This window comes from Lucilia cuprina, chromosome 4 (genome assembly GCF_022045245.1).
Source record: "Lucilia cuprina isolate Lc7/37 chromosome 4, ASM2204524v1, whole genome shotgun sequence".
NCBI classification, from domain to species: Eukaryota; Metazoa; Arthropoda; class Insecta; order Diptera; family Calliphoridae; genus Lucilia; species Lucilia cuprina.
The window spans coordinates 70,619,172-70,630,233 of record NC_060952.1 but is presented as its reverse complement, the minus strand read 5'-3'; the positions used below and the strand labels follow the sequence as shown (position 1 = coordinate 70,630,233).

The 11,062-nt window shown below is 28.5% G+C and overlaps 1 protein-coding gene across 1 annotated transcript; it reads right to left on the bottom strand.

Moving 5' to 3' along the window:
* Positions 1–392: 392 nt before the first annotated feature.
* On the bottom strand, positions 393–2,628 carry LOC111682604 (glycine N-methyltransferase). The gene is made up of 4 exons (XM_023444593.2): positions 2,330–2,628; positions 1,805–1,932; positions 1,479–1,735; positions 393–753 (listed from the first exon to the last, which is right to left on the bottom strand). The coding sequence occupies exons 1-4, from the start codon at positions 2,545–2,547 to the stop codon at positions 484–486; spliced, it is 873 nt and encodes a 290-aa protein (XP_023300361.2). The 5' UTR covers positions 2,548–2,628; the 3' UTR covers positions 393–483.
* Positions 2,629–11,062: the final 8,434 nt, after the last annotated feature.

The following is an 11,062-nucleotide window of genomic DNA, read 5'->3' as shown; positions in this document are numbered from 1 at the left end:
GTTATATATAAAGTAAATATTCAATGCTATTTTGAGAGAAAATTTTAATTGAAGGAGAAAAAATATATAAGATTCATCAACTAAAATACATGGTTTTGAGTCAGATAGGTTTTAATAGCTTTCCAAAATTTCAATATTATTGGAAATTTTAAAATATTTAGAATTTGAATAGACAAGATTTTAACAAATAAGCCGCGCATCGGCCCACTAAAAAAAATTAACCTACATAATGCAGATTTTAATCAAGTCAAATTTTAACTCAAGAATACATTATGAACCTGGACCGTGACAAAAATTTTCACTTTCATATAAATGTTTTTTCAATATGTACTTATCCCAAATGATCTTTTCATACAATAGCATGTTTTTACGAATAATATAACACAAATACATACATATTTAAAATAACAACAATTTATTTAATATAACATATTTATCTACTTATTTTGACTTTGAGATTACTTAAATAAACTAGAACTAATCCTAATTTAAATTCTTTTCAATTAAATGGATATAAAAGGCGGGATTTTTAACGACACTAAGATCTTTGAAATCGCCAAACAATTGATGCTCTGCATGAGCACCAAAAATTTCTTTGAGGATTTCAGTGAATCTTTTCAATTCATGAGGATAGTAGGACAAACGGAATTCACTGCTTAAGTTGTTGGCAGCAATTAAATAGTCCATGGTTACCATAGCTGGTTTACCACAATAGAATAATACGGAAGTTTTGATATCAGCTGTATGGCTTGTCTGAAATTAGAAAATTAACAAGTATATGATTAATAGTTATAACATAATCAAAAATCTATAAAAATGAGATTATAATGAAAACGTGAGTCTTTATCATATGTAAATACGTATATGAAAAATAAACTAAATTTTATGTTCTTAAAATTGCTCCATTATTGCCATGGGTTTTCCATTAAACGTCAACGTCACTGACAGATAACAAAAGATTTCGGAAAAAGTCGCACATATATTGAATGTACTCTCAAAATATTTATGTATTTATTTCGTGGCTTTATCAAAATTATATTAATTACTTACCAGTTTATACCAGTTTTTGAAATATATTTTGAGGCATATGGGTATTATTTAAATTAAAAACAAAATAATTAAGGAAAAGGTCAGAACAAAGGTCACACTATCAGTAAAACTTTACAGTTTAAAAGGTAATTTCTTATTGAAACAAATTTCTTCATCTATATGCGTATTGACGTCAAGATATACTGAAATCGATAGTAAATCTAGGTTAATCTGCTGACTATTTCTAAAGCTTAAAAACAGATTTACATTTTTCCATTTTACAGATAGATAATATTGATATCCAAACCAAATAGTTAGGCTTTAGATTGTACTTTCAACTAAGAATTTGAAAGGTGAATGACTTGTTTACTAACAAAAAAATCATAAATATTTTTGCTTTTTATCACTTATGAAATAATATATGTATGTAGAATATATAATCAACTTACATTATAATAAATACTCTTAGCGGGGGTTGAACCGGTTTCCAAAATGTTATCATAATTACGATGATCAATCAAAAGCATACCACCGGGTTTCAAGCATTTTTCAAAGTTTTTAATGGCTTGTTTGTGCAACAATTGCTGGGGAGAAGAATCCATTAAATGGGCGAATGAGTTGCCCAAACAAACGACAGCATCGAAACCAGTCTGAACAATATCCTTGATATCGTCATAGAGAGTCAACCAATTAGCTTCTTCAATAACTGTGAGTAAAGTAATTAATGTTAATTTAAATTTAGTAGAAATTACAAAAATCTATAAATTATACTTACTCCACTTATCGAAAGCACTTTCCTTGCGACGGTTCCAGCGTTCCTTCAAAGCATATTTTAACATTTTGTCAGAGGCATCTACAGAAACAACTTCAAAGCCTTCCTCCAACAACATAATAGAGTCAACACTGTAAAAAAATTCGTTAATTAATCTATAGTCTACTATTAATTTAAATCATTTAAATTAATATACACAGCAGAACTAAAAGTTCAGTTAGTAATAAATCAGCTGATTTGGAACTTGTTCAAGTCGTTGGTTTGGCCATGAGGTTGACTTATGAAAGGATAATTGTGTGTATGAACAAAACTGGCCAAATTAAAACTAAATGAGAATAACGCAAATTCTTTAAATGGAATATTAATTTAATCAATTAAAAATACTGAAATATTTAAACAATTTGTTTAAATTTCAATAAAAAAAACACTAATAAATTATTTTCACAACGTTATTAAATAACATATTTTTTTAATAAATATATATGTAATAAATATTTGTTTCTTTATTGGGTTTTAAAAATTACTTACCCAGTGCCACAGGCTACATCCAAAATACGTTTACAATTCTTAGACTTCAATAAATTGATCAAAAACTGTTTGTAATTATCGGTACGGGAATTCTTGTCACCAATGAAAATTTCCCAAACTTTAGCGGCTTTGCCATCAGCATACTGATCACGGACACCTTCGGCAGAAATACCCTCTGAACGGGCAACGAAAACACTATCGGCTGAATTGGCTGTCATGGCAGGCAGTATTGGAGCTCTTCTATAGCTTGTGTACTTGATCAAACGAACTGTATGTTCAAACTGAATTTGCACTTTTATGTTACTTTTAACAAAAACTTTTTCCCCAAACAAAACTTGAAAAATAAAAAACAAAAATATTTATTAAAAATCAAAAATATATAAATAAAAACAACAAACACTCGTGAAGTGAAATAAAATTAATGACAACAAACGACAAATAAAAGTACTAAAGCAACCGCACGAAACAAATTTATAAACTGTGACTATTATGAACCCCGAATACGACACAGATAAACCGTTAAAAACAACTTTGCCTATGTAGTACATACCCACCAGTTGGTAGGGTCTAAGTACTTGTGCAGCTTTAAGCTTTTTCTTAGGGGCTATCGCAGTGACTTCTAATTACCCTATTTCATATATTTTGAATTAAAATATTAAAAACTTTCCAACTAAAGACTATTAGTATTAATGGGTACTTAGGGTACCCAGTCAGTTTTAAAATCTTCAACTTAATTTAATAGGTTTTGCTGAAGAAGGCACGTATTAATTAATAGATTAGAATAATCATCTTATCACTAAAATTTAGTGATTTAAATAGCACTAATGTATATGGATCTGTTGTTGTTTATTCGAATTTAAATGACAGTGACCTTAGCATGATATAGTAAAAAAAATGTTTTTTAAAAAAATCAAAATGTTTTTTTGGATTCTGATTCATTTGTTGATAATAGAGGAATTTATAAAATTCCCTACTCAAATGGCGAAATATTATATGCCATAAATTAGTGCATGGTTCATATTTTAATACGATCAGTCTATAATTTAACATAGCTTCTGTTTAATACAAATCTATATATGGAATTTCGTGTCAAGTGACCCAACTTTAAAAATCAATGTCTTTCGATTTGAGAAAGACATTTTGGTCATAAAGAGTTTTGTTCAATAGGTGAAAAGTTACACTCTTTTGAATAAAACACTGTATGTCCAAAATGTCCAACTTTGACCCCCCCTCCTAAGTCCGGCTGAAAATTTGTGTGTGACCTACTATCCAATATTTTTGAGTTAAGTCACTTGACATGAAATTCCCCATATACAAAATATATCGTATCCATTATTCGAAAAATTTTATTTTTTGCAATTAGAATTATAAGGACCTTATTCATATATTAAAGGTTTATAAAACTTATATTGTAAGCAAATAATAAATTAATATGAATATACTTCTTGATTTTTTTCAATAAACGCTTTGGTGGTAAAGCATAATCTTAAATTGTTCATATTATGTGAATTATTTCTTAATAAATTCACTGCAATTATAACATTACAACTTAAAGGTGTCAAAGTTAAGAAATTGTTATTTCAGGAATTATTTTTCTCCCTAAAAGGTTTTTTTTTTATAAGAAATCGAATTCATCTAAATGTTTTAGAATTTTTCAATTATCTGCTGAAAGCGAATCCAAAAAAATAAAAAAAAATATTTGTTCGATTCACAATCGATGTTGTAGCGTTGTATGTCAGCAGCTGCTACAATAGTCATAACAATGTTGTTGCTATTTTCTGTGCAAAAGTAAGAAAGTTCAGTGTTGTCAATTGTTTATTTCAGCATATAAATAAAAAATTCAATCGATTTTGGCATAAAAAACGATAAAGTGGTAACACAGAAATTACAAACAAACAGCTGTTTGCCAAAACAAAAATAAAGTTTTATTAAAAACTGTTTATTTATTAGTTTAAAATGTGGAATAATGAAAATAATAGAATTTTAAATAAAAAGAAATTAATTTGGTTTATTTTGCTCGCTTAATTAGTTTAATATTATTTGATTTTTTTATCTTTGACATTGTTTGTTTTTATTGTTTTTTTCATTGTGAACATAAACTTATGACTTGCTGCAAAGATCTGTTCACAATCACTGTTACTAAACTTTAGTAGGTACAATATACAACTTGATTGTGAATTGAACAATTGTGTTATGCAATGTCGTAATTAGTAACACTTCATAGATCAATTAACATTTAACACAATGAAATTGAAATGCATTTTTTATCCCCTAAAGGCGTCATCAGTAACAGTAATATTACCATATCTCGATTATAAGATTGAATCCATTTTGGACTGAAATTTATGGAATTTGAAGTGATTAATTTCATAAATTGGTGTTCTGTAATGCGGGTTTTATTAAAGGTATACTAAATTACATATTACCAAATCATATATAGATTTCCAAAAGATTTCGTAATATTCAGATACATGTTTAATACCTTCTAACATATATAAGACTCCTTTAGTTATCTGAAAGTCATATCTTGACTTGATTTTAAAATGTTTCAACCTCTGCTACTTATTCTTCCTTCTAAACCTAAATTTTGGAAAGTTTATTATAAAGTTTGAACATATTGTATTTTCAGATGAATATCTTAAATAGTCCAAAAATGGAGGGCTTTTCAAAACGATATCTCAGTGTAACTCAATATTAAGAAATGTATAGATTTAATTTTTTTTCAAAATTTATGAGTGAATAACAAAGACTATTTTCGAAACAAAAAAAAATGTATTAATTGTTTTTTTGCTCCTTGACCAATTTCAGTGAATGTGAATGTAACAGGAGAGTATTTAATAAGTCGACTTGTATGGATTTAATTTACCTTTCGTATGTTGTGTTCTCTTCTAATATTTTTCCAAACTAAATAAACAAATAAAGTGTATGTATATGTAAATGTAACTTTAAATTATTTGTTTATGTTTTTTCTGTTTTGTTTTTTAATGTTGTTGTTTTATTTTTAATTTTTTTGTTATCTCATGATAACCCGAAATAATTCTTTATCACTTTCTATTTTTTTATCAATTTGTTTGTTCATACATTAACGTTTCTTCACTGATGTTTAGCGTCACAATAATTTTGAAAAAGCTTGCTAATATGTAGTTTTTTTTCTAGTGTTATTTAATTTCCTATAAACAAATTTAATATTACTCATATATTGTTTGTGTTTTCTTAAATGTAACGTGTTTTTTAGTAAGTATTTGCTAATACGAGTACTAAAAGTGTATAAATAGCTTTGTAAGCTTAAAGTTTTATTTAGAGCTTTATATAATAAGTTTTGTGCGTATTTTTGTATTAAGTCAACATATAATTTACCGCGTTAAAATGTACTTTTAAAAATAAAGCTGTATTAAAGCTTTTGATGATGGGCGGAGTACAGTTATCATTTTGTATTGTATTCAAATTTAAACTCAATGCCAGTGTTGCCAGAAAAATTTAGACTCATATCTTCAATCTAATTAAATTCTTACCTCCATGTTCATAAATGCTTATTTTAGTTGTTGTTGCAATTTTCTATGGAAAACGTACGTAAAATAAGCGATTAATATCTTTATGCATACGGTTACTGGTTTCCCTAACATATATTCATGAAAACTCTACTTTCTTATGTTCATTAAAAGCACTTTAATACCCTAATAGAGAGGATCCACTTAAATCCTTATATCCTATCGATATACTTATCCCCGTAGTAACAATGATATTAATTAATCGCTAATTTTAGGTTTATTACTTTCATACAAAAATCCTACAATAAGTCAATAAAAAATTTATTAAGTATTTATGAATATGGGGGTAAGTATATAAAAGTCATAACCAGAGAAACAAAGATTTTTATTTTTTTCGAACTTAAGCAACTTAGATGTTTGATTTTTTAGTGAGAATTTTATTTAGTTTTAATTGATACCAAATATTACGACAAATAATAATTGATAATTTCAATTAAGCGTCTCTTTGAACTCATTTCAACACAACGTGCATAGCATAAATTTTAACCTTTTCCGGACTCCAACTTCTTATATATTTAAGGTATAGGTCAATTGGAGTGTTCTCTATGAACCAATGCGTTGGTTTAAATCATTACTTTTTCCGTGCGATAATAATTATGACAAAATAAAAAAAACAAGTTAAAGTATAAGATGGAGCAAAGTGATAAATAGATATATTAAAACAAATTTAAGCGAAAACAAGTAAGAGTTCTATATTCGGCTGTGCCGAATCTTATATACCCTTCACCATGATGTGTTTAAAGCCTTTTGTACCTTTTGAAGAACGAAAAAGTACCAAAAAGTCCCCATCTATGGGTCCTCAGTTAATCCGGGCCATACAAACTTAATTACATGTTCCTAGGTTCAATATTGTAGAAATTGTAAAAAATACCTTTTGAAGAACGAAAATGTAAGAGTTCTATATTCGGCTGTGCCGAATCTTATATACCCTTCACCATGATGTGTTTAAAGCCTTTTGTACCTTTTGAAGAACGAAAAAGTACCAAAAAGTCCCCATCTATGGGTCCTCAGTTAATCCGGGCCATACAAACTTAATTACATGTTCCTAGGTTCAATATTGTAGAAATTGTAAAAAGTACCTTTTGAAGAACGAAAAAGTACCAAGAAGTCCCCTTTTACTGGTTCTCACTTAATCCGGGATATACGAACATAATAACATGTTTCTAGGTTCAATATTATAGAAATTTCAAAAAGTACCTTTTGAAGAATGAAAAAGTACCAAAAAGTACCCTTTCATGGGTCCTAACTTAATCCTGGCCATACATACTTAATTACATGTTTCTAGGTTTAATATCGTAGAAATTGCAAAAAGTACCTTTTGAAAAACGAAAAAGTACCAATAAGTCCCCTTTTATGGGTCCTTACTTAATCCGGGCCATACATACATAATTACATGTTTCTAGGTTTAATATCGTAGAAATTGCAAAAAGTACCTTTTGAAAAACGAAAAAGTACCAAAAAGTTCCCTTGTATGGGTCCTCACTTAATCAGGGCATTACATACTTAATTACATGTTTCTAGGTTCAATATTGTAGAAATTGCAAAAAGTACCTTTTGAAGAACGAAAAAGTACCAAAAAGTCCCCTTTTATGGGTCCTCACTTAATCCGGGCCATACATACTTAATTACATGTTTCTAGGTTCAATATTGTAGAAATTGCAAAAAGTACCTTTTGAACAACGAAAAAGTCCCCTTTTATGGGTCCTGACTTAATCCGGGCCATACATACTTAATTACATGTTTCTAGGTTCAATATTGTAGAAATTGCAAAAAGTACCTTTTGAAAAATGAAAAAGTACCAAAAACTCCCCTTGTTTGGGTCCTCACTTAATCCGGGCCATGCATACTTAATTTCATGTTTCTAGGTTCAATATTATAGAAATTTCAAAAAATACCTTTTGAAGAACGAAAAAGTACCAGAAAGTCCCCTTTTATAGGTTCTCACTTAATCCAGGCTCTACATACTTAATTTCATATTTCTAGCCAATAACAAAACATTAGTGCTGCTCTCGCTCTGCTACTCTTGCTCTGCTGCTCTTGCTCTGCTTTGCTTTTATAAACAAATTACAATAACAATATTTACCGTATTGTTATGTATTTTGTTTTTGTTTTTTGCAGTTTCTGTCTGAGCATGAATAAAAAATCTAAATTTTATATGAAATTTTCAGAGGTTGTCTCGGTTTTTTGCCCATATCTCCGTTATTTATGGTCCGATTTTGCTGATTTTAAATAGCTTTTTTGCCGGTCGTATGTCTGATAGAATTATGGAAGATTCGGATCTCGCAGATATCTGGGGTCTTCTAAAAACTGATTTCAACAAACATACAGACAGACAGACAGACAGACGGACATGGCTTAATCATCTCCGCTACCTATAAGGATCCAGAATATATATACTTTATAGGGTCGGAAAATTATATTATAGACTTAATGACAAACTTATATATACCCTTCTCACGAAGGTGAAGGGTATAATTAACCTTTTGCTAGCGAAAGTTTTTTTGGAACTAATTTCCAGCGTAAGATTATTGGTTTCCGAGCTGCGGTTGCTACTGCTACTAAGTTAGAAAATGCTTATAAGTAAAACCTTAAATATGTATTAGAAATTCTAGAAATATTATTATTTAAAGATCATAATTTACAATATTTTAACTTGAAAAATATAATCTTTTTGAAATCTCCTAATGGTCATATTTTTTTTATATGTGATCGCTGAGACTATATTCTAATTTTAGTGTTAGTATCAGAAAAACCTTCCATAGTAATATTTATATGCATAAGAGTAATACTTCTACTAAATTTTATATCGATATCTTAATTTAGTAATGAGGTAGGATCTTGTATGGGAGCTATGACCAATTATGGACCGATCCAAAAAAAAAACTTTCATGGTAATATTTCTGTATATATGAGCAATACTTGTACCAAATTAAGTAATGAATAATGTGCGTTTACGTGATTTTTGGGAGGGGACCTTGTATGGGAGCTATGTCCAATTATGGACCGATCCAGAAAATGTTTTTTTTTCGAATAAATTCTATTTATATTAGATTTTAGATTTTAATTTGTAAAATATTATGAAGATATTGACAATGCGACGGAAGTTATTAACAAAAAACAATTTTGCGGGAATATGTTCTTTTGTATGGGAGGTATATGAATGTGTGCCCTTTTTAATGGAATTATCTTTCATAGTTTCCGAGAAAATTACATCAGAATGTGTAAAACTTTTTCGATGTCGATTTTTCAATATCAAACAACTTATGAAAATGAAGAACACTTTGGGTGAATTTGGTTAAATTTTATTGCTTTGTTTTACCATGAGCGTGTTTTACACAGTACAGGCGGACAGTCGGACATAGCTAAATCGACTCAGAATTTGATAAGGACCCAGAATATATATACTTTGTTGGGTCTAAGGTGAATATTTCTTGGTGCTACATACGGAATGACAAAGTTATATATACCTTCTACCACCACTGATGGTGGTGGAGAGTATAAAAATATATTACGAAGTCCCCATAATTTATATTAATCGATGAATCAAATATTTTAATTTTTATTTTAATAAAAATTTTATTAATTTGTTTGTCATCAGCTGTTTGCACTTTTGCATTTCTTGCTTAAGTTTAAACCACCTCCATTGGGCGCTTAAACTAACAAACAAAATTAGCTGATTGAGTATTCAAAAACAACTTTCGAGGATTAATTTTAATTTAATCCCTAAGCCATCACTTAAAGATTGGCCCTAACTCGAACGTAATGGCTAAAAAAGGATAAAATTGTCAATTTATATATTATAAAAGAGTAAAGATACAAACAAAATTCTTAAAATATTCTTATTATACAAAAAATAATTGCTAGGTGTCTGGTAATTTTTCTTCTAAATAAATAACAATACACAAAAACTTGTAATGTATCCTATTCTAATTAAAGATTATTAAAAATCATTTTGGTTTTTTAGGAAATCGCGTTATAATGGCATATAAACGATGTCTTAATAATATTAGGATCGTTGTCTAATATTATTGTAATAATAGGTATTTGAAGTGATTTTACTTCTTTATTTAGAGAGATTTTTAGAAATTTCTGGTTGGTTCTTTAAGGGACCACCAGGCACCCAGACTTTATTGCTAATTAGAGATGTTCTCCTAGATCACATAATACTCTTACCAAAATTTATTATACAAGGCATACAGCGATCAAAAAATCCCAATTATTCATCCCTAACAAAAGTTCGATGTCAAAAATGTGATAGAATCATATTTTTCATCAGAAAGAATCTGTTTTATATATTGTATTTATACCTCAATATAATTGTCTTCATTAACAATGAAATGGCTTATTATTGCCTTAAAAGTACGTTTTACAATATTTATAATTTGGAAGTCTAGGAACCAACCAAGTATTTCTTATATAACATAGGTAAATACTACATATGAACAAAGTTATAGAACAAAAGTTACTTAAAAATGTATGTTTTATAACATAAATTGTTTTCCGCTCAAATAAAAAAACAGTCTATTAAGGGTTAAGATAATATATAATAAATTTAGATAATATGTATTAATCGGCGTCTCCTCTGAGATTTCCTCTTCATATCACTTAGCTGTATATCATTTTTTTAAATTCTATGAGACCCATATTGCTAAAAGATACGAAAATATTTGTGTCCATAGTGAATTGAATTTGGTTGATTTATTTTGATTTGTACAAAGGTTAGTCAAATTTGGAGCGTATACAAATAGCGCGTGTTTTAACATTTGCAAAATTAAATTAAAAAACTATGTAAGAATTATTTTAATTTCTGAACCTTTAATAATCTTTTAAATTGCTGTTTTCAAAGTTTAATTAAAAACAAAAATTTATCGTTAACGAAGTAGCAGGGAGCAAGCTAGTTATAAATATAATTAGAGTATTCCACTTCTTTGAATTTTATTATTTCTTTGGATGTGAAGTCCTTATAAAGAAATTAAGTTAATTAAATGTTTTTAAACATTTTTAACGAATTCCGGAATTATACGTTCTAATAAATTAGTGTATAACTGCTGCACAGTGGTATAGGAAAAAAAAAAGTGGGAAATAATTCGGTAACTTCTAAACGGTTAATCCGATTTTAATGAAATTTGGTATGCACAAAGAGGAGGTATTGTCGAGTTTAGGTTTTGAATTTGGACCTTATAGG

Bases quoted from the DNA above. Each gene is read 5' to 3' on its own strand.
- LOC111682604 (XM_023444593.2), bottom strand. From the start codon at position 2,547: ATGACAGCCAATTCAGCCGATAGTGTTTTCGTTGCCCGTTCAGAGGGT. The intron at 1,933-2,329 runs GTAAGTAATTTT...ATTTTTTTACAG, and splicing joins GATGTAGCCTGTGGCACTGG to TGTTGACTCTATTATGTTGT. The intron at 1,736-1,804 runs GTAAGTATAATT...CTTTACTCACAG, and splicing joins AAGTGCTTTCGATAAGTGGA to TTATTGAAGAAGCTAATTGG.